Source organism: Phyllobates terribilis, unplaced genomic scaffold (genome assembly GCF_046119375.1).
Source record: "Phyllobates terribilis strain yellow unplaced genomic scaffold, ASM4611937v1 Scaffold_11__3_contigs__length_659146591, whole genome shotgun sequence".
Taxonomy (NCBI): Eukaryota; Metazoa; Chordata; class Amphibia; order Anura; family Dendrobatidae; genus Phyllobates; species Phyllobates terribilis.
Window position 1 is genome coordinate 652,501,037 of NW_027362771.1, and position 24,056 is coordinate 652,525,092.

The 24,056-nt window shown below is 52.9% G+C and overlaps 1 protein-coding gene across 3 annotated transcripts in view; it reads right to left on the reverse strand.

The window, feature by feature from the left end:
- Positions 1-24,056, reverse strand: part of TNK1 (tyrosine kinase non receptor 1) — a 70,833-nt gene that overhangs the window by 632 nt on the left and 46,145 nt on the right. For all 3 annotated transcript variants that reach the window (XM_073654624.1, XM_073654625.1, XM_073654626.1), the window contains exons 2-13: positions 13,592-13,762; positions 10,810-10,880; positions 5,516-5,725; positions 5,277-5,429; positions 4,910-5,187; positions 4,706-4,832; positions 3,528-3,674; positions 3,262-3,356; positions 2,984-3,142; positions 1,541-1,626; positions 1,100-1,458; positions 3-98 (exon numbers count right to left, since the gene is read on the reverse strand). In XM_073654624.1, coding sequence (XP_073510725.1) covers positions 3-98; positions 1,100-1,458; positions 1,541-1,626; positions 2,984-3,142; positions 3,262-3,356; positions 3,528-3,674; positions 4,706-4,832; positions 4,910-5,187; positions 5,277-5,429; positions 5,516-5,725; positions 10,810-10,880; positions 13,592-13,754 — 1,944 coding nt within the window. In that variant the 5' untranslated portion in view covers positions 13,755-13,762. The remainder of the gene's footprint in view (positions 1-2; positions 99-1,099; positions 1,459-1,540; positions 1,627-2,983; positions 3,143-3,261; positions 3,357-3,527; positions 3,675-4,705; positions 4,833-4,909; positions 5,188-5,276; positions 5,430-5,515; positions 5,726-10,809; positions 10,881-13,591; positions 13,763-24,056) is intronic.

Sequence of the window (24,056 nt, forward strand, 5' to 3'; positions counted from 1 at the left end):
ACCTTCAGAGCCTGCACCGCGCGGCCAACATCACCACCAAAGCTGCGGAGAGCCTCCCGGCTCTCCTCTGTCGTCACCCCGTGAACTCGATCCTCCACCTGAGCAGACGAGACAAGATACTACGGTCACCTCCAGAACTGCACTCGCATCTTATACGCCAGTTACCTCCAGTGCTGCACTCGCATCTTATACTCCAGTCACTTCCAGAACTGCACTCGCATCTTATACTCTAGTCACTTCCAGAGCTGCACTCGCATCTTATACTCCAGTCACTTCCAGAACTGCACTCCAGTCACTTCCAGAACTGCACTCCAGTCACTTCCAGAACTGCACTCGCATCTTATACTCCAGTCACTTCCAGAACTGCACTCGCATCTTATACTCTAGTCACCTCCAGAGCTGCACTCGAATCTTATACTCCAGTCACTTCGAGAACTGCACTCGCATCTTATACTCCAGTCACTTCCATAACTGCACTCGCATCTTATACTCCAGTCACTTCCAGAACTGCACTCGCATCTTATACTTCAGTCACCTCCAGAACTGCACTCGCATCTTATACGCCAGTTACCTCCAGTGCTGCACTCGCATCTTATACTCCAGTCACTTCCAGAACTGCACTCGCATCTTATACTCTAGTCACTTCCAGAGCTGCACTCGCATCTTATACTCCAGTCACTTCCAGAACTGCACTCCAGTCACTTCCAGAACTGCACTCGCATCTTATACTCCAGTCACTTCCAGAACTGCACTCGCATCTTATACTCTAGTCACCTCCAGAGCTGCACTCGAATCTTATACTCCAGTCACTTCGAGAACTGCACTCGCATCTTATACTCCAGTCACTTCCAGAACTGCACTCGCATCTTATACTTCAGTCACCTCCAGAACTGCACTCGCATCTTATACTCCAGTCACCTCCAGAGCTGCACTCGCATCTTATACTCCAGTCACTTCCAGAGCTGCACTCGCATCTTATACTCCAGTCACCTCCAGAGCTGCACCTCCCATCTCCTAAAATGCAGCATAGCAGGTCATAGGTTGAGGTCTGCAGCTCTGGATGTGACTGTAGACATGCCGGAATGATGAGGGTAGTCACCTCTTTGACCTTCCTCTGGAGGTCGCTCTCCGTCAAGCCTCCTTTCTGTGCCGCCACTTTCCCGTCTGATGGCACCCGATGGACTACATCCCCAGTGGATGCTCGTATGATGGGGGAGGGGTAGTCCGTGCTGGGCAGGGCGAGGAATCTCTCTTTGGGGGTGGATAGCTTTGGTTTGGGTAGGATTGGTGGACGGAAGTTGGCGAGGATTCTCCGCGGGGGCAGGTCACTCATCCGTCTGGGGGAGGGGTCTCGGGGTGGGGAGCTCTCCAGATCTCGCACGCGGTTCCGGGGTCCGGGGAGGTTCAGACGAGTGTTCTGTGGGAAGTCCGAGAGGGACTCCAGACTCTTCGAGAGTCCTGAGGTGGAAAGACCAACAGTGAGATCAAGGGCCCTCAACAACTGGAGCAGCCAGGGGCCCGAGAACAGGGGGGCACTCACGCTGCATGTGCACAAGGTTGACTCCTCCTGCTCCGCCTCCTGCTCCGCCTCCTCTCCGTGCAGCGTCTTTTCCTCTATTACGCCTCCTGCAAGGAACACAAAATGATGAGACAAAAAGCCGCAGAGACGGGGGCAGGCCGAGCACAGGGAAAGGGGGCAGGCCGAGCACAGGGAAAGGGGGCAGACCAAGCTCAGAGACGGGGGCAGGCCGAGCACAGGGAAAGGGGGCAGACCAAGCTCAGAGACGGGGGCAGGCCGAGCGCAGAGAAAGGGGGCAGGCCGAGCGCAGAGGAAGGGGGCAGGCCGAGCGCAGAGGAAGGGGGCAGGCCGAGCGCAGGGAAAGGGGGCAGGCCGAGCACAGGGAAAGGGGGCAGACCAAGCTCAGAGACGGGGGCAGGCCGAGCACAGGGAAAGGGGGCAGACCAAGCTCAGAGACGGGGGCAGGCCGAGCGCAGAGAAAGGGGGCAGGCCGAGCGCAGAGGAAGGGGGCAGGCCGAGTGCAGAGGAAGGGGGCAGGCCGAGCGCAGGGAAAGGGGGCAGGCCGAGCGCAGGGAAAGGGGGCAGGCCGAGCGCAGAGGAAGGGGGCAGGCCGAGCGCAGGGAAAGGGGGCAGACCAAGCTCAGAGACGGGGGCAGGCCGAGCACAGGGAAAGGGGGCAGACCAAGCTCAGAGACGGGGGCAGGCCGAGCGCAGAGAAAGGGGGCAGGCCGAGCGCAGAGGAAGGGGGCAGGCCGAGCGCAGAGGAAGGGGGCAGGCCGAGCGCAGGCCGAGCACAGGGAAAGGGGGCAGGCCGAGCGCAGGGAAAGGGGGCAGGCCGAGCGCAGAGGAAGGGGGCAGGCCGAGCGTAGGGAAAGGGGGCAGGCCGAGCGCAGGGAAAGGGGGCAGACCAAGCTCAGAGACGGGGGCAGGCCGAGCGCAGAGGAAGGGGGCAGGCCGAGCGCAGAGGAAGGGGGCAGGCCGAGCGCAGGGAAAGGGGGCAGGCCGAGCGCAGGGAAAGGGGGCAGGCCAAGCACAGGGAAAGGGGGCAGGCCAAGCACAGGGAAAGGGGGCAGGCCGAGCACAGGGAAAGGGGGCAGGCCGAGCACAGGGAAAGGGGGCAGGCCGAGCGCAGGGAAAGGGGGCAGGCCGAGCGCAGGGAAAGGGGGCAGGCCGAGCGCAGGGAAAGGGGGCAGGCCGAGCGCAGGGAAAGGGGGCAGGCCGAGCGCAGGGAAAGGGGGCAGGCCGAGCGCAGGGAAAGGGGGCAGGCCGAGGGAGGGAAAGAGGGCAGGCCGGGAGCAGCAGAAGGGGGCAGGCCGAGCACAGGGAAAGGGGGCAGGCCGAGCGCAGGGAAAGGGGGCAGGCCGGGCGCAGGGGAAGGGGACGGGGGCAGGCTGAGCGCAGAGATGGGGGCAGGCCGAGCGCAGAGACAGGTATATGGTGACTGCAGGGCCTCTGTCCACTCACTCGTTCTCGGTCTCTGCGTCCCCCAGGTTCAGCTTCACCAGGCTACTTGTCAGCTGTACGCAGCTCCGTGCCATGTCCTCAGGGCCGACCACGGATGAGGGGAACGGGCCGGTTTTCAGGGTGCGGCGATTCTGCCCTCTCCACATCTGTGAATCCGACCTAACCACAAGGAACAAGGGGAGAGTGGGTCATGTGGTGAGAAGATGGGGGGCTCCCAGAGTCACCCACAAACCTCCGCTGCACCCCGAGATCTAGAGCGTTCCAGCAGTGGTACTCACCCCCCATCAATGACCGTTACTGTGTCCCCCGAGTCCAAACGCAGCAAAGAGGGGTCCGCGACGTCCTGCAGAACTCGGACCTCCGCCAGACGCACCTGCCAGAGACATCCGCTGGTCAGTATGTGGACGGGGGGTACAAGTGAGAATGGGGGGGTACACAGGAGAATCGGGGGGGGATGTACACTGGAGAATGGATGTCTAGGGTTATCACGGTACAGAGGACAGAGGTTTCCGGTTCTCGGGGGTGGGACGTGGGGGGCACTCACCTCCTTGATCAGGGTGATCAGGCTGCTGAAGTTGGGCCGATGTTCTGGTTTGTGGGCCCAGCACTTCATCATGATGGAGTAGATGCCCTGCGGACAGTCCTCCGTCCGCTCCAGCCGCTCGCCCTCCCGGTCTATCTTAGCTAAAATCTGGGGACACAAAGAAACTTTTAGAGAATGTCCAACTGGGGGCGATGGGGGACCCCGAGAACTCAGCCGCCCAGAACCCAGCAGCACAGGGAGGTGCACCTGCCAAATAAGAGGCTAAAGGGGGCCCCATGTTCTCTTGTGAGATAGTCATACTGTGGGGGGCACCATGTTCCCTAAGGTATTGTATATATAGGGGGGGGGGTCCGAAGACTCCAACTTCTCAGGGGGCATACCCATAATATGGTGGGGGGCACCTCCGGAGGACACTATATAGGAACATACCATCATGTAGGGAGGCCTCTGGAGGACTTCATGTTCTCTGGAGACATACCCATCACATGGGGAGGTCTCTAGGGGACCCCGTGTTCTCTGGAGACATACCCATCACATGGGGAGGGCTCCAGGGGGCCCCGTGTTCTCTGGAGACATACCCATCACATGGGGAGGGCTCCAGGGGACCCCGTGTTCTCTGGAGACATACCCATCACATGAGGAGGGCTCTAGGGGACCTCGTGTTCTCTGGAGGTGTACCCATCACATGAGGAGGGCTCTAGGGGACCCCGTGTTCTCTGCAGGTGTACCCATCACATGAGGAGGGCTCTAGGAGACCCCGTGTTCTCTGGAGGTGTACCCATCACATGAGGAGGGCTCTAGGGGCCCCCGTGTTCTCTGGAGGTGTACCCATCACATGAGGAGGGCTCTAGGGGACCCCGTGTTCTCTGGAGGTGTACCCATCACATGAGGAGGGCTCCAGGGGACCCCGTGTTCTCTGGAGGTGTACCCATCACATGAGGAGGGCTCTAGTGGACCCCGTGTTCTCTGGAGGTGTACCCATCACATGGGGAGGGCTCCAGGGGACCCCATGTTCTCTGGAGGTGTACCCATCACATGAGGAGGGCTCTAGGGGACCTCTTGTCTTCTGAGGACATACCCATCACATGGGGAGGGCTCCAGGGGACCCCGTGTTCTCTGGAGACATACCCATCACATGAGGAGGGCTCTAGGGGACCTCTTGTCTTCTGAGGACATACCTGTCTTCCACTTAGACCCATCCAGGGCTCTTGGCCATAGCTGAACATCTCCCACAGGGTGACCCCAAACATCCAGACGTCGGACGGGTGGGAGAACGTTCCGATCTTCAGACTTTCCGGGGAGCACCTGTAATGTACGGCAGAGTCATTACTGCGGCTCCTCGCACCCTGCACCCCCTGCGCCCTGACTGTGCGGGGACTCACCATGCGAAGGGAATCTTGCGGTGGGCAGACATGATGTAATGGTCGTTGTGTCCATTGAGCGCCCTCATCAGGCCGAAGTCCCCGATCTTCACCACCTCCTCACTGCTCACCAGGATGTTTCGTGCCGCCAGGTCACGGTGGATGAACTTGCGAGATTCCAGGTAGCTCATCCCAGACGCGATCTGCAGGCTGTACGACCACAGGAGCGACAGCGGGAAGGAGCCGAAACGAGAGCGCAGGGTGTCATGGAGGGACCCCAGAGGGGCCAGCTCGGTCACCTAGCAACCCGGAGAAACACTAGATGATGAGAGTCGCCCCAGACATCCCGACCCCGCTCATCTACACGAGACGCGCGTCAGGTCCTCACCATCTTCAGTGGCTGCGCCAGGACAACCCCGTACAGGCGGATGAGGTGCGGGTGATCCAGGGCGTACATAGAGTTCACCTCCTGCAGGAAGTCCACCAGAGCGTCGGGGTCGGTGCCACCGTCTGTGCGGAGCGACTTCACTGCGACGTTCACCTGTAGAGTCACACGGAAACATTAGATCAACCATTAGATCAACCATTCCCATGATGCTCCAGGTGACAGGAAGAACTACCACGTACCACTCTCCCGCCTGGTATCCGCCATTCTCCTCTTCTGACCACCCCAAAACATCCGTCCCCGAGGCGCTCGTACAGGCTCAGGTCCCGCTCATTGATCAGACACTTCAGGGAGCAGTCCTGGTCTCCCCGGGGGGCAGCAGAGGACGGTGAGGTGACGGGATTGGGAAACGGGGGAGAATCCGGGCTGTCAGGACTCCGCGCAGAGAACATCTGTGCCGAAAGGAAAGAAAGAGGTGAGTGACAACCAATAGATGAAGGCGCCGCTACAGAGGTGGTCGGAGCCCGGCCCCCACAGCATCACCAACTCCACCCAATCTGAAGCTTGAAAGCAAAAGAAAAACTTGTGGGAGGGAAATAATGGCGAAACGATCCAGAGATCGTGGGAGGGATATGATGGAGATACGATCCAGAGATCGTGGGAGGGATATGATGGCGAAATGATCCAGAGATCGTGGGAGGGATATGATGGAGGTACGATCCAGAGATCGTGGGAGGGATATGATGGAGGTACGATCCAGAGATCGTGGGAGGGATATGATGGAGATACGATCCAGAGATCGTGGGAGGGATATGATGGCGAAACGATCCAGAGATCGTGGGAGGGATATGATGGAGATACGATCCAGAGATCGTGGGGGGGATATGATGGAGATACGATCCAGAGATCGTGGGAGGGATATGATGGAGATACGATCCAGAGATCGTGGGGGGGATATGATGGAGATACGATCCAGAGATCGTGGGAGGGATATGATGGAGATACGATCCAGAGATCGTGGGGGGGATATGATGGAGATACGATCCAGAGATCGTGGGGGGGATATGATGGAGATACGATCCAGAGATCGTGGGGGGGATATGATGGAGATACGATCCAGAGATCGTGGGGGGGATATGATGGAGATACGATCCAGAGATCGTGGGAGGGATATGATGGAGATACGATCCAGAGATCGTGGGAGGGATATGATGGAGATACGATCCAGAGATCGTGGGAGGGATATGATGGAGGTACGATCCAGAGCTCGTGGGAGGGATATGATGGAGGTACGATCCAGAGCTCGTGGGAGGGATATGACGGAGATACGATCCAGAGCTCGTGGGAGGGATATGATGGAGATACGATCCAGAGATCGTGGGAGGGATATGATGGAGATACGATCCAGAGATCGTGGGAGGGATATGATGGAGGTACGATCCAGAGATCGTGGGAGGGATATGATGGAGGTACGATCCAGAGATCGTGGGAGGGATATGATGGAGATACGATCCAGAGATCGTGGGAGGGATATGATGGAGATACGATCCAGAGATCGTGGGAGGGATATGATGGAGATACGATCCAAAGATCGTGGGAGGGATATGATGGAGGTACGATCCAGAGATCGTGGGAGGGATATGATGGAGGTACGATCCAGAGATCGTGGGAGGGATATGATGGAGGTACGATCCAGAGATCGTGGGAGGGATATGATGGAGGTACGATCCAGAGATCGTGGGAGGGATATGATGGAGGTACGATCCAGAGATCGTGGGAGGGATATGATGGAGGTACGATCCAGAGATCGTGGGAGGGATATGATGGAGAAACGATCCAGAGATCGTGGGAGGGATATGATGGAGATACGATCCAGAGATCGTGGGAGGGATATGATGGAGATACGATCCAGAGATCGTGGGAGGGATATGATGGAGATACGATCCAGAGATCGTGGGAGGGATATGATGGAGATACGATCCAGAGATCGTGGGAGGGATATGATGGAGGTACGATCCAGAGATCGTGGGAGGGATATGATGGCGAAACGATCCAGAGATCGTGGGGGGGATATGATGGAGGTACGATCCAGAGATCGTGGGAGGGATATGATGGAGGTACGATCCAGAGATCGTGGGAGGGATATGATGGAGGTACGATCCAGAGATCGTGGGAGGGATATGATGGAGGTACGATCCAGAGATCGTGGGAGGGATATGATGGAGGTACGATCCAGAGATCGTGGGAGGGATATGATGGAGGTACGATCCAGAGATCGTGGGAGGGATATGATGGAGGTACGATCCAGAGATCGTGGGAGGGATATGATGGAGATACGATCCAGAGATCGTGGGAGGGATATGATGGAGGTACGATCCAGAGATCGTGGGAGGGATATGATGGAGGTACGATCCAGAGATCGTGGGAGGGATATGATGGAGGTACGATCCAGAGATCGTGGGAGGGATATGATGGAGGTACGATCCAGAGATCGTGGGAGGGATATGATGGAGATACGATCCAGAGATCGTGGGAGGGATATGATGGAGATACGATCCAGAGATCGTGGGAGGGATATGATGGAGATACGATCCAGAGATCGTGGGAGGGATATGATGGCGATACGATCCAGAGATCGTGGGAGGGATATGATGGAGGTACGATCCAGAGATCGTGGGAGGGATATGATGGAGATACGATCCAGAGATCGTGGGAGGGATATGATGGAAGTACGATCCAGAGATCGTGGGAGGGATATGATGGAGGTACGATCCAGAGATCGTGGGAGCGATATGATGGAGGTACGATCCAGAGATCGTGGGAGGGATATGATGGCGAAACGATCCAGAGATCGTGGGAGGGATATGATGGAGGTACGATCCAGAGATCGTGGGAAGGATATGATGGAGATACGATCCAGAGATCATGGGAGGGATATGATGGCGAAACGATCCAGAGATCGTGGGGGGGATATGATGGAGGTACGATCCAGAGATCGTGGGAGGGATATGATGGAGGTACGATCCAGAGATCGTGGGAAGGATATGATTGAGATACGATCCAGAGATCGTGGGAGGGATATGATGGAGGTACGATCCAGAGATCGTGGGAAGGATATGATGGAGATACGATCCAGAGATCATGGGAGGGATATGATGGCGAAACGATCCAGAGATCGTGGGGGGGATATGATGGAGGTACGATCCAGAGATCGTGGGAGGGATATGATTGAGATACGATCCAGAGATCGTGGGAGGGATATGATGGAGAAACGATCCAGAGATCGTGGGAGGGATATGATGGTGAAACGATCCAGAGATCGTGGGAGGGATATGATGGTGAAACGATCCAGAGATCGTGGGAGGGATATGATGGAGAAACGATCCAGAGATCATGGGAGGGATATGATGGAGATACGATCCAGAGATCGTGGGAGGGATATGATGGAGATACGATCCAGAGATCGTGGGAGGGATATGATGGAGGTACGATCCAGAGATCGTGGGAGGGATATGATGGAGGTACGATCCAGAAATCGTGGGAGGGATATGATGGAGGTACGATCCAGAGATCGTGGGAGGGATATGATGGCGAAACGATCCAGAGATCGTGGGAGGGATATGATGGAGGTACGATCCAGAGATCGTGGGAAGGATATGATGGAGATACGATCCAGAGATCATGGGAGGGATATGATGGCGAAACGATCCAGAGATCGTGGGAGGGATATGATGGAGGTACGATCCAGAGATCGTGGGAGGGATATGATTGAGATACGATCCAGAGATCATGGGAGGGATATGATGGTGAAACGATCCAGAGATCGTGGGAGGGATATGATGGCGAAACGATCCAGAGATCGTGGGGGGGGATATGATGCAGGTAGGATCCAGAGATCGTGGGAGGGATATGATGGAGGTACGATCCAGAGATCGTGGGAGGGTTATGATGGAGGTACGATCCAGAGATCGTGGGAGGGATATGATGGAGGTACGATCCAGAGATCGTGGGAGGGATATGATGGTGAAACGATCCAGAGATCGTGGGAGGGATATGATGGCGAAACGATCCAGAGATCGTGGGGGGGATATGATGCAGGTAGGATCCAGAGATCGTGGGAGGGATATGATGGAGGTACGATCCAGAGATCGTGGGAGGGATATGATGGAGATACGATCCAGAGATCGTGGGAGGGATATGATGGCGAAACGATCCAGAGATCGTGGGAGGGATATGATGGAGATACGATCTAGAGATCATGGGAGGGATATGATGGAGATACGATCCAGAGATCGTGGGAGGGATATGATGGAGGTACGATCCAGAGATCATGGGAGGGATATGATGGAGATACGATCCAGAGATCGTGGGGGGGATATGATGGAGGTACGATCCAGAGATCGTGGGAGGGATATGATGGAGGTACGATCCAGAGATCGTGGGAGGGTTATGATGGAGGTACGATCCAGAGATCGTGGGAGGGTTATGATGGAGGTACGATCCAGAGATCGTGGGAGGGATATGATGGCGAAACGATCCAGAGATCGTGGGAGGGATATGATGGAGGTACGATCCAGAGATCGTGGGAGGGATATGATGTCGAAACGATCCAGAGATCGTGGGAGGGATATGATGGAGGTACGATCCAGAGATCGTGGGAGGGATATGATGGAGATACGATCCAGAGATTGTGGGAGGGATATGATGGAGGTACGATCCACAGATCATGGAGGAGGGGGTGACACAGGTACAATCCACAGATTATGGAGGAGGGGGTGACACAGGTACAATCCACAGATCATGGAGGAGGGGGTGACACAGGTACAATCCACAGATCATGGAGGAGGGGGTGACACAGGTACAATCCACAGATCATGGAGGAGGGGGTGACACAGGTACAAACTAGAGAGCATGGGAGAGGGTGTAATGGCAGTATGATCCGGAGTTGATGGGTCAGAGTGTGACTAGGGCTCCAGTGATTGTGGGACAGGGTGCGATAGGGGTACAATCTGGAGATAGTAGGGGCAGGGTGTGACGGGGACACAATTCACAAAGCGTGTAAGGCAGAATGTGATGGTGGTATTATCTGAAGATCAGGGGGGCGAGATCAGGATGTGATGGCTGCATAGTCTGGAGATCATAGGATGGATTTCATGAGACTTAGGTTTATATGCAGCCAGAAGCTCCATAGAAATAAGGGAAAGTCCTCATGGAAAGTTCTCCTGACCACCCGGGCTCCTGCGCCGATTTCTCCTCCACCCCAAGTTGCTTAGTCTCCATCTCATCAACCTCCAGCAATAAGGAGTAAACACCGGCAATGAATCACTTCTGCTAAGCTGCACCCACGTGAATCACTTGTGTAAATGACACCGGAGACAGAGGTCACTCCAGCAATAACAACCTGCGGCTGAGTCCTCACAAGGGTCACTTCCAGGGAACCTACACCTACGTACGTCCTTTGTCTGATGGGGCTCTGAGGTGGAGAACCCCTTAAAAGGGTGAGATTGGAGTCTTCATCGTTATATCCGGCTCTCACCTTGTACATCCAGGATTTAGGCCGCACTGGAGGTTTCCTCCGCTTCAAAGCTTCGAAGAGTCTCCTCTGTGCTGAAATGAAAAATTGTTAAAATGATGAGAAGACAACATTTCCTTGGATTATCAGTTTGGTGGGAATAAGACACAGGGCTCCCACAATGAGGTCCAGAAGGACAAGAGATAATGGAGGACGGGACTAGATGGACAGGACATGGTGGAGGATGAGACTAGATTGACAGAAGATGGTGGAACATGAGACTTGTTGGACAGGAGATGATGGAGAATAAGACAAAATGGACAGGAGATGATGGAGGAGAAAACTAGATGGACAGGAGATGGTGGAGGAAGAGACCAGTTGGACAGGAGATGGTGGAGGAAGAGACCAGTTGGACAGGAGATGGTGGAGGAAGAGACTAGTTGGACAGGAGCTGGTGGAGGAAGAGACTAGTTGGACAGGAGATGGTGAAGGATGAGACTAGATGGACAGGAGATGGTGGAGGATGAGACTAGATGGACAGGAGATGGTGGAGGATGAGACTAGTTGGACAGGAGCTGGTGGAGGATGAGACTAGATGGACAGGAGATGGTGAAGGATGAGACTAGATGGACAGGAGATGGTGAAGGATGAGACTAGATGGACAGGAGATGGTGGAGGATGAGACTAGTTGGACAGGAGCTGGTGGAGGATGAGACTAGATGGACAGGAGATGATGGAGAATAAGACAAAATGGACAGGAGATGATGGAGGAGAAAACTAGATGGACAGGAGATGGTGGAGGAAGAGACTAGTTGGACAGGAGATGGTGGAGGAAGAGACCAGTTGGACAGGAGATGGTGGAGGAAGAGACTAGTTGGACAGGAGATGGTGGAGGATGAGACTAGTTGGACAGGAGATGGTGGAGGATGAGACTAGTTGGACAGGAGATGGTGGAGGATAAGACTAGATGGACAGGAGATGGCGGAGGATGAGACTAGATGGACAGGAGATGGTGAAGGATGAGTCTAGATGGACAGGAGATGGCGGAGGATGAGACTAGATGGACAGGAGATGGTGGAGGATGAGACTAGGTGGACAGGAGATGGCGGAGGATGAGACTAGATGGACAGAAGGTGAGAGGATGGGACTAGATGGACAGAAGATGGTGGGGGTAATTTTTCTATCCACTTGTATGGAAAATGTAATCAGCTTATTAATTCTCCACAAGCTGCACCAGGAATGACGGGAGGATGACAGATCTCCACGCCTCATTCACTTCCCGTGACTCAGGACACGTGAGAAAGTATCAGACACGAAGGAGGCAAATCACCAAGAACACCACAAGATGGGAAATCTTATGTAATGGATGAAGGACAGGACACGTTCCTGCCAGACCAAAGAACTACAACCCCATCATGTGGGATCAAGTCCTATAGAGCATCACTACGGCCCCCATCATGTGGGATCCAGTCCTATAGAGCATCACTACGGCCCCCATCATGTGGGATCCAGTCTTATAGAGCATCACTACGGCCCCCATCATGTGGGATCCAGTCCTATAGAGCATCACTACAGCTCCCATCATGTGGGATCCAGTCCCATAGAGCAGCACTACAGCCCCCATCATGTCGGATCCAGTCCCATAGAGCAGCACTACAGCCCCCATCATGTGGGATCCAGTCCCATAGAGCAGCACTACAGCCTCCATCATGTGGGATCCAGTCCCATAGAGCATCACTACAGCCCCCATCATGTGGGATCCAGTCCCATAGAGCAGCACTACAGCCCCCATCATGTGGGATCCAGCACTACAGCCCCCATCATGTGAGATCCAGTCCCATAGAGCAGCACTACAGCCTCCATCATGTGGGATCCAGTCCTATAGATCAGCACTACAGCCCCCATCATGTGGGATCCAGCCCTATAGATCAGCAGTACAGCCCCCATCATGTGAGATCCAGTCCCATAGAGCAGCACTACAGCCTCCATCATGTGGGATCCAGTCCTATAGATCAGCACTACAGCCCCCATCATGTGGGATCCAGCCCTATAGAGCAGCACTACAGCCCCCATCATGTGGGATCCAGTCCCATAGAGCAGCACTACAGCCCCCATCATGTGGGATCCAGTCCGATAGAGCAGCACTACAGCCTCCATCATCTGGGATCCAGTCCTATAGATCAGCACTACAGCCCCCATCATGTGGGATCCAGTCCTATAGAGCAGCACTACAGCCTCCATCATCTGGGATCCAGTCCTATAGATCAGCACTACAGCCCCCATCATGTGGGATCCAGTCCGATAGAGCAGCACTACAGCCTCCATCATCTGGGATCCAGTCCTATAGATCAGCACTACAGCCCCCATCATCTGGGATCCAGTCCGATAGAGCAGCACTACAGCCCCCATCATGTGGGATCCAGTCCGATAGAGCAGCACTACAGCCTCCATCATCTGGGATCCAGTCCTATAGATCAGCACTACAGCCCCCATCATGTGGGATCCAGTCCTATAGAGCAGCACTACAGCCTCCATCATCTGGGATCCAGTCCTATAGATCAGCACTACAGCCCCCATCATGTGGGATCCAGTCCGATAGAGCAGCACTACAGCCTCCATCATCTGGGATCCAGTCCTATAGATCAGCACTACAGCCCCCATCATCTGGGATCCAGTCCGATAGAGCAGCACTACAGCCCCCATCATGCGGGATCCAGTCCCATAGAGCAGCACTACAGCCCCCATCATGTGGGATCCAGTCCTATACAGCAGCACTACAGCCCCCATCATGTCCCGCGGATCTTACCTGGTCTTCCCATTCCGATCTGATCCAGGTCAAACGGCTTCACATAGTCGAAGTGTCCCGGGCGCGTCACGTTCAGCTCGTCCCGGATCTTGGCGTAGAACTGTTCCAGCTGGAGGTCCCGCAGGAGCGCGAGGAGCCACTCGGACCCTTCCTCCGTCACCATCTCCGCACCTGGAGAGGAGAGAGCGCGGTCAGGAGTGTGCGGCGGGGGCGATCCACCTGGGGCCGATCCGCCGGGATTTATGGCTGTGGTGTACACCTCCACCGCGCTGTATACACACAACACGCGCTGAGTGACGGGACACGCCTGCTCCGTGTGCGCCGCATCACCCTCACGTGTGGAGAGATCAGAGACAACATGTACGGACAGGAGAGGAATGAGGAAGAGACAGGAGCAGCAAAACACAGGGAATCACTCCCCCCATCATCGTCCTGCCGAGGACTACTGCCCCGTCATCGTCCTGTCTAGTAATACTGCCCCATCATCGTCCTGCCGAGGACTACTGCCCCATCATCATCCTGCCGAGGACTACTGCCCCATCATCGTCCTGCCGAGGACTACTGCCCCGTCATCGTCCTGCCGAGGACTACTGCCCCGTCATCGTCCTGCCGAGGACTACTGCCCCAATATCGTCCTGCCGAGGACTACTGCCCCAATATCGTCCTGCCGAGGACTACTGCCTCATCATCATCCTGCCGAGTAATACTGCCCCAATATCGTCCTGCTAAGGACTACTGCCCCATCATCGTCCTGTCTAGTAATACTGCCCCATCATCGTCCTGTCTAGTAATACTGCCCCATCATCGTCCTGTCTAGTAATACTGCCCCATCATCGTCCTGTCTAGTAATACTGCCCCATCATCGTCCTGTCTAGTAATACTGCCCCATCATCGTCCTGTCTAGTAATACTGCCCCATCATCGTCCTGTCTAGTAATACTGCCCCATCATCGTCCTGTCTAGTAATACTGCCCCGACATCATCCTGCCTAGTAATACTGCCCCATCATCATCCTGCCTAGTAATACTGCCCCATCATCGTCCTGCCTAGTAATACTGCCCCATCATCGTCCTGTCTAGTAATACTGCCCCAATATAGTCCTGTCTATTAATACTGCCCCATCATCGTCCTGCCGAGTAATACTGCCCCATCATCGTCCAGTCTAGTAATACTGCCCCAATATAGTCCTGTCTATTAATACTGCCCCATCATCGTCCTGCCGAGTAATACTGCCCCATCATCGTCCTGTCTAGTAATACTGCCCCATCATCGTCCTGTCTAGTAATACTGCCCCAATATAGTCCTGTCTATTAATACTGCCCCATCATCGTCCTGCCGAGTAATACTGCCCCATCATCGTCCAGTCTAGTAATACTGCCCCAATATAGTCCTGTCTATTAATACTGCCCCATCATCGTCCTGTCTAGTAATACTGCCCCATCATCGTCCTGTCTAGTAATACTGCCCCATCATCGTCCTGTCTAGTAATACTGCCCCATCATCGTCCTGTCTAGTAATACTGCCCCATCATCATCCTGTCTAGTAATACTGCCCCAATATAGTCCTGTCTAGTAATACTGCCCCATCATCGTCCTGTCTAGTAATACTGCCCCAATATAGTCCTGTCTATTAATACTGCCCCATCATCGTCCTGTCTAGTAATACTGCCCCAATATAGTCCTGTCTATTAATACTGCCCCATCATCGTCCTGCCGAGTAATACTGCCCCATCATCGTCCTGTCTAGTAATACAGCCCCATCATCGTCCTGTCTAGTAATACTGCCCCAATATAGTCCTGTCTAGTAATACTGCCCCAATATAGTCCTGTCTAGTAATACTGCCCCATCATCATCCTGCCGAGGACTACTGCCCCATCATCATCCTGAAGAGGACTACTGCCCCATCATCGTCCTGTCTAGTAATACTGCCCCATCATCGTCCTGTCTAGTAATACTGCCCCATCATCGTCCTGTCTAGTAATACTGCCCCATCATCGTCCTGTCTAGCAATACTGCCCCATCATCGTCCTGTCTAGCAATACTGCCCCATCATCGTCATGTCTAGTAATACTGCCCCATCACCATCCTGCCGAGTAATACTGCCCCATCATCGTCCTGTCTAGCAATACTGCCCCATCATCGTCATGTCTAGTAATACTGCCCCATCACCACCCTGCCGAGTAATACTGCCCCATCATCATCCTGCCGAGTAATACTGCCCCATCATCGTCCTGCCGAGTAATACTGCCCCATCATCATCCAGCCTAGTAATACTGCCCCATCATCATCCAGCCTAGTAATACTGCCCCATCATCGTCCTGTCTAGTAATACTGCCCCATCATCGTCATGTCTAGTAATACTGCCCCATCACCATCCTGCCGAGTAATACTGCCCCATCATCATCCTGCCGAGGACTACTGCCCCATCATCATCCTGTCTAGTAATACTGCCCCATCATCGTCCTGTCTAGTAATACTGCCCCATCATCGTCCTGTCTAGTAATACTGCCCCATCATCATCCTGTCTAGTAATACGGCCCCAATATCTTCCTGTCTAGTAATACTGCCCCATCATCGTCCTGTCTAGTAATACGGCCCCAATATCTTCCTGTCTAGTAATACTGCTCCATCGTCGCCCTCCCTAGTAATACTGCCCCATCATCGCCCTGTCTATTAATGCTGCCCCAATATCGCCCTGTCTATTAATACTGCCCCAATATCGCCCTGTCTATTAATACTGCCCCAATATCGCCCTGTCTATTAATGCTGCCCCAATATCGCCCTGTCTATTAATGCTGCCCCAATATCGCCCTGTCTATTAATACTGCCCCAATATCGCCCTGTCTATTAATGCTGCCCCAATATCGCCCTGTCTATTAATGCTGCCCCAATATCGCCCTGTCTATTAATACTGCCCCAATATCGCCCTGTCTATTAATGCTGCCCCATCATCGCCCTGTCTATTAATGCTGCCCCAATATCGCCCTGTCTATTAATACTGCCCCAATATCGCCCTGTCTATTAATGCTGCCCCATCATCGCCCTGTCTATTAATGCTGCCCCATCATCGCCCTGTCTATTAATGGTGCCCCAATATCGCCCTGTCTATTAATACTGCCCCAATATCGCCCTGTCTATTAATGCTGCCCCAATATCGCCCTGTCTATTAATGCTGCCCCAATATCGCCCTGTCTATTAATACTGCCCCAATATCGCCCTGTCTATTAATACTGCCCCATCGTCCTCCACTGATGTCCGATACTTGACCGGAAGGATCGTGGACTGTAGGGGAGGCTCCTCATGGGGTCTGGCCTCCATGTTGGCCTCTATCATTCGTGTCAGGACAGTTTTATAGGGAAATTTTCCCGCCTAAAATTCTGCTACTGGGCAGAGTTGTGTTGGGTCAGCAACGGCAGCTGATTGGGCCACACAACCACCTATGAGGTGCTGTTGCCAAGGGTCAGGCAAAACATCTGCCTGGTGACAGGTTTGTGATTGGATTCTCCTATCCATGTGACCCCTGGTACAGTATTTAAGGCGGTCTCTGGGGCTGAGGAGCTCGTAAATCGGGAAGTCTATCTGCGGTGTAGGTTTTGTCTCCCACCCCATTTCTCATCATTATTCTTGTGGCACTGTCTTTATTAGGAGGTAATGTCTCTCACCTCATGGTGACGCACTGTAACGTCTCTGTACTGATGGTAACTATCATAGCGGGAATGTCCTCAGTCTGGGGAGCTGTCCCAGGAGGTCGGGGTACAGCCGAATCTGTGTCTTCAGGACCAATATACAGCTGAACATAACAATGGAGCAGGAGCCGACTGCTCCGTCCTGCGCCATTCTGTCTGTGAAGACTGAAGATCCTGATAGGACCCTCAGGTCATGTGACTGTCAGAGGCGTAGGACACACCCGGTGTGTGTATGCTGATGTAGCAGGGCCGTGTGCGTACACCATGGGAGGACATCATACTTTGTGATGTTTTGTGGGGGGCAGCATACTGTGTAATGGGGTACTGTGGGGGCATCTTACTGTATATGGAGCGCTGTAGGAACCAGGAAAGTGGTGCCATACTGTGTGGGATCACTAATGGGCTTATCTAGTACTTCTGTGTGCGGGCGTATATAAAGGACAAGGTTAGGGCACAAGCTGATAAAGTAAAAGTGGTGCGCGCCGCAGTACGGGGTCTCTACTATTTTTCTAAATTGTAAGGTGTGACATAAAGGTTACGTTCCCATGGAATTAAGTTGCTGTGGACCCCTGAGGTCCTGACGTGATACCCGTTGGGGACATCACTGAAAAAAAAGGTGCTGGGAAGCCGCAGAGTCCACTCTTTGCATGGCTCCTATACCAATCATGCATTGGCCATGTGGTAGTGTGACCCATCCTGGGGGCTCGACGGTAACCAGAATCCCCCTATTGTCCTACACACCAGGCGCCGGCCCTATACTGTCCATAAGTGACATATAATGGGGTCAGGACACTCTCAGATCAGGAATACAAGAATGTTGTTCGGGATAATTAGTAAATGAGTCATTAGAACTTCGTGCTGGGTGACTTCATGTCTCTCGGGGGTGCTGGCCTCACCCTATCCCTGATATAAACAGGAAAGGAGTACCAAATCTGCCAAATATTATCACTACCTATGCCGGGGGCGTCCACGCCTAAGACTGTGCCACAGTGGAGCGGGACCCAAAACATTCACAGCTTTTTATGATCTCATCCCATCCCATAAACTCAAGCAACTCAACACGTGTAAGGCCAATTCCCTAAACTTCAGATCGCGATGCAAAATATAGGGGCGAATCTGAAATGTCTGATCACCACCCGAAAATCTGCAGCCTCAAAGCTAGATCCGACATCAGTCTGCAGAACCTTCTACTCAAATCAAGGTCTACACCGTACACCCTCCAACCCTTCACCATACACCCTGTCCACTCCATCACCATACACCCTCCACCACATCACCGGACACCCTCCACCCCATCGCCATACACCCTCAAAAACATCACCGTACACTCTCCAAACCATAGCCATACACCGTACACCCCATCGTTGTACACCCTATACCCCATCACCATACACCCTCCAAAGCATCACCATACACCCTCCAACCCCTCACCGTATATCCTCCCATATTGCCGTACACCCTCCACCCCATCACCGTACACCCCATCGCCGTACACAATCCAAACTATCACCGTACACTGTACCCCCATCACTGTACACCCTCCTACCCCATCACCATACACCCTCCTAACCATAGCCATACACTGTACACCCCATCGTTGTACACCCTATGCACCATCAAGACACCCCCTCCAAGGCATCACCGTACACCCTCCACCCCATCACCATATATCCTCCCCTCCATCACCATACACCCTCCACCCCATCGCCATACACCCTCCTAACCATAGCCATACACTGTACACCCCATCGTTGTACACCCTATACACCATCAAGACACCCCCTCCAAGGCATCACCGTACACCCTCCACCCCATCACCATACATCCTCCCCTCCATCACCATACACCCTCCACCCCATCACCATACATCCTCCCCTCCATCACCATACACCCTCCACCCCATCGCCATACACCCTCCTAACCATAGCCATACACTGTACACCCCATCGTTGTACACCCTATACACCATCAAGACACCCCCTCCAAGGCATCACCGTACACCCTCCACCCCATCACCATACATCCTCCCCTCCATCACCATACACCCTCCACCCCATCGCCATACACCCTCAAAAAGATCACCGTACAATCTCCAAACCATAGCCATACACCGTATACCCCATTGTTGTACACCCTATACCCCATCACCATACACCCTCCAAAGCATCACCATACACCCTCCACCCCATCACCATACATCCTCCCCTCCATCACCATACATCCTCCCCTCCATCACCATACACCCTCCACCCCATCGCTGTACACCCTCCAAACCATCACCATACACCCTCCATCACAGTATACCCTCCCCTCATCGCCGTACACCCTCCACCCCATCACCATACACCATCCAAACCATCACCATACACCATTCCCTCCATCACCGTATACCCTCCCCTCATCGCCGTACACCCTTCACCCCATCGCTGTACACCTTCCAACCCCTCACCGTACACCCTCCACCCTATCACTGTAAACCCTATCCACCGTATAGCGCCCGCTTCTTTCTCCATCTTGTGACACTAGACTGTGATGTCGGGCGTACACGAGGGCGCTCCATGACGGGACGACTTATTATAAACACTTTCTAAATCTAAAATTGTCTACGTAATTTTGAAAACAACCAGTGAGAGTTTGAGCACAGCAGAATCAGCGGCCGCACCCCACGCCGCTGCTCACGTGTGGTGGGTGTGACTGGCACATCGCCCACATCTATGGGGCCACACGTGTCCTGTCCTTCCCCAGCACTGATGTGTTTTCTGTTCTACCAGTGTACTGCCCCCATTACATGAGACACAGGAGACACGAGCGTGAGAGAGACGAGGAGCCTGGGGCGACTGCACACTCCCAAATACTGGGCAACAGAGCTAACCATCCATCACCCAGTCACCACAGCACAGTGTGCGAACACTCCACAGAAATACACAATGTCACAAGGATACTCTCATCCTCGTATAGGAAGTGCACACCGAGTATACAGTCACACTCAGTCTGTGGGTACATTACATGGACACACACCGCGTATACAGTCACACTCAGTCTGTGGGTACATTGTAACGTGGCGCGGGGCGGTAGCCATGGAGGAGATACCCACCTCTTACGCCCCGGCATTGTACATGAAGGTGGGGGTCCTGGTTGCGTGTGTGGACTTGTGTTGTGGGGGCGCTACGCCTGTGCAGACAGCACGTTGAACAGTTCAATGAGGAGACCACCAGTCAGAAATAAACGTTTTACTAAACGATGACTCGGGGGGGATTATGTACAGGAGATGGCGGGCACACAACTTGATTGCCGTTTCCTCCACAACCCACATTTCTGATTCCTTCCTCTCGGTCTTCACCACCGCCCGGCTCAGTGCTACCGTCCAGGTAGTAAGAGTCTTCTTCTCTACCCGCGGTTCAGCGTCGTCTCTCCCCTCTATGGCCGGTACGTGTCTTCTCTGTCCCTGACACTCAGGAACTCCCACCAGGGCACTCTCTTCCTCTCGCGTACTCTGTCCCGTCTAGGCCCGTTACCTATGTAAGTTATAAACTCAAGGCCGTACTGCTGGGCGTCCTGACCCATGACCGGCCTTCAATCGATCAATCTGCTTTTCAATCACATCTCTCCTTCCTCCCACTAGGATCTTGCTATCCTCTGTCATGGTCTCCTCTCATATTAGGGACACCCACGTCGTGCAGCACTACTCTCTGATCAGAACTTAGGTCTGCTTTCTACACACACTGTGCCCTGTCTGACATTCTGACAGGAAATCGTTTCTGTCATTTTATCCCCTCCCACAATGGGCTAGTCACAAACTTAACTTTAATTCTCCCTAAAGTCGAGCAACATACAACATTAACACTATTAAAGCATGCCACAGTTCACATTACACAACACAACATTACACTAGTTCTTCAAAGGGGGGGGGGGGGACGTGGGAAGAATTTCCATCTCCTTACACTATTACCCCACATTACATGGACACTCACTCAGTGAGTAAATATTTTTGTAATCTGATTTGTGTGTGATCCATCAGCACTAAATAGTCTAATAGTCTAAGTTGATGAAGTAAAGTGAGAAAAATATAGGCAAAAATTTAATTTATGGGATCAAATAACTAAAAACTGTCATGTGCATATGTATTCACCCTTTTTTATATGAAGCCCCTATATATTTCTGGTGCCAGCAAGTCCCTTCATTAGTCCCATGCTTAGTGACAGGATGTCCACCTGTGTGCAATCTAAGTGTCACACGTCTGTCACTATATACACTTTACCTTTTCTGAAAGGCCACAGAGGCTGCAACACCATTAACAAGAGGCACTACTGACCAAACACCATGAAGACCAAGGAGATATCCACACAACATCATGAAGACCAAGGAGATCTCCAAACACCACCACGAAGACCAAGGAGATCTCCAAACACCACCACGAAGACCAAGGAGATCTCCAAACACCACCACAAAGACCAAGGAGATCTTCAAACACCACCATGAAGACCAAGGAGATCTCCAAACACCACCATGAAGACCAAGGAGATCTCCAAACACCACCATGAAGACCAAGGAGATCTCCAAACACCGCCATGAAGACCAAAGGAGATCTCCAAACGACACCATGAAGACCAAGGAGATCTCCAAACAACACCATGAAGACCAAGGAGATCTCCAAACAACACCATGAAGACCAAGGAGATCTCCAACCAACACCATGAAGACCAAGGAGATCTCCAACCAACACCATGAAGACCAAGGAGATCGCCAACAAACACCATGAAGACCAAGGAGATCTCCAAACAAATCAGGAACAAAGTTGTTGAGAAATACAAGTCAGGGTTGGGTTATAAGGAAATTTCTCAATCTCTGATGATTCCCCGGAGCACCATCAAATCCATTACCATCAAATGGAAAGAACATGGTACCACAACAAACCTGCCAAGAGAGGGCGTCCACCAAAACGCTCAGCCTGTGCAAGGAGGACATTAATCAGAGAGGCAGCACAGAGACCAAAGGTAACCCTGAAGGAGCCGCAGAGTTCCCAAGCAGAGATTGGAGTATCTGTCAGACCACAATAAGCCGTACACTCCATAGAGGTGACCTTTCTGGAAGAGTGGGCAGAAAAAAAAACTTTACTTAAACACAAATTGTAAGGCTCGTTTTGAGTTTGCCAAAAGACATGTGGGAGACTCCCCAAATTTATGGAGGAAGGTTCTTTGGACAGATGAGACCGAAGCTGAACTTTTTGGCCATCAAGGTAAACTCTACGTCTAGTGCCAAACCAACACAGCTCATCACCTCAAGAACACCATCCCCACAGTGAAACATGGTGACAGCAGCCTCATGCTGTGGGCATGTTTTTTGGCAGTAGGAACAGGGAAAATGGTCTGCGCTGAGGGGAAGATGGATGGTGCGAAATACTGGGATATTCTTGAGCAAAACCTGTTTCAGTCTGTCAGTGATTTGTTACTGGGACGGAGGTTCACCCACAAGACAACACTCGAGAGGTTTAAGGGGAAACGTGTAAATGTTCTGGAGCAGCCGAGTCACAGCCCAGACCTTAATCCAATGGAGAATCTGTGGTCAGACTTAGCTGATCACCAGTGGAAACATCTGACTTGAAAGAATCTGGAGCAGTTTTGCCTTGAGGAATGGGCAAAAATCCTAGTGGCAAGATGTGGAAAGCTCATAGAGACTTATTCAAAGCGACTTGCAGATGTAATTACCACAAATGGAGGCTCCACAAAGTACTGACTTTACGGGGTGAATAGTTATGCACACTGAAGTTTTCAGTTATTTTGTCCTATTTGTTGTTTGCGTCACAATAAACAGAAAACCAGATATTCCCAGTTGTCGGCATCTTCTCTATATGAACTGATGGAAACCCTCAAAAAACAGTGAAATTTCAGGTCGAATGTCAAGGGGGGTGAATACCTTCCCCAGTCACTGTACGTGGACACACACTTAGTGTTAGGACACGGCCCCAATATCAGTATCTGGTCAGTATTCGGTCAGTATTTGTTCTCAGGAGTGGGTGATAGATGCAGAATTGGTGACTTGTTTCTATTCTACCTTTTCTCTGATTGTTCCTCACCTGGTTTTGGCTCCTGAGAAAAAATACTGACCAGATACTGATAGTGGGGTCGTGGCCTTATACTGATAGTGGGGTCGTGGCCTTACACTCACACTCAGTCTGGGTAGATCACACTACATCTCTCGGACTCTCAAGTTTGTGGCTCGGATCTCAGTAACAGCAGGGAGTGCATGCTCTCTCTATGCACGCTCTCTCTATGCACGCTCACTCTATGCACGCTCACTCTATGCACGCTCACTCTATGCATGTTCTCTCTCTATGCACACTCACACTCCAAGCTCACTCTATGCACGCTCACTCTCTATGCACGCTCACTCTCTATGCACGCTCACTCTCTATGCACGCTCACTCTTGACATGCTCTTGCTTTGAATGCTCTCTCTATGCACGCTCTCTCTCTATGCACGCTCTCTCTCCATGCTCTCTCTATGCACACTCTCTCTTTGGACGCTCTCCCTTGGCACTCTCTCTATGCACGCTCACTCTTTTAGCATGCTCTCTCTATGCACGCTCTCTCTATGAACGCTCTCTTTGCCTCTATGCACGCTCTCTCTTTTAGCACGCTCTCTCTATGAACGCTCTCTCTCTATGCACACTCTCTCTCTATGCACACTCTCTCTATGAACGCTCTCTCTCTATGCACGCTCTCTTTTAGCACGCTTTCTCTATGAACTCTCTCTTTTTGCACGCTCTCTCTATGCACGCTCT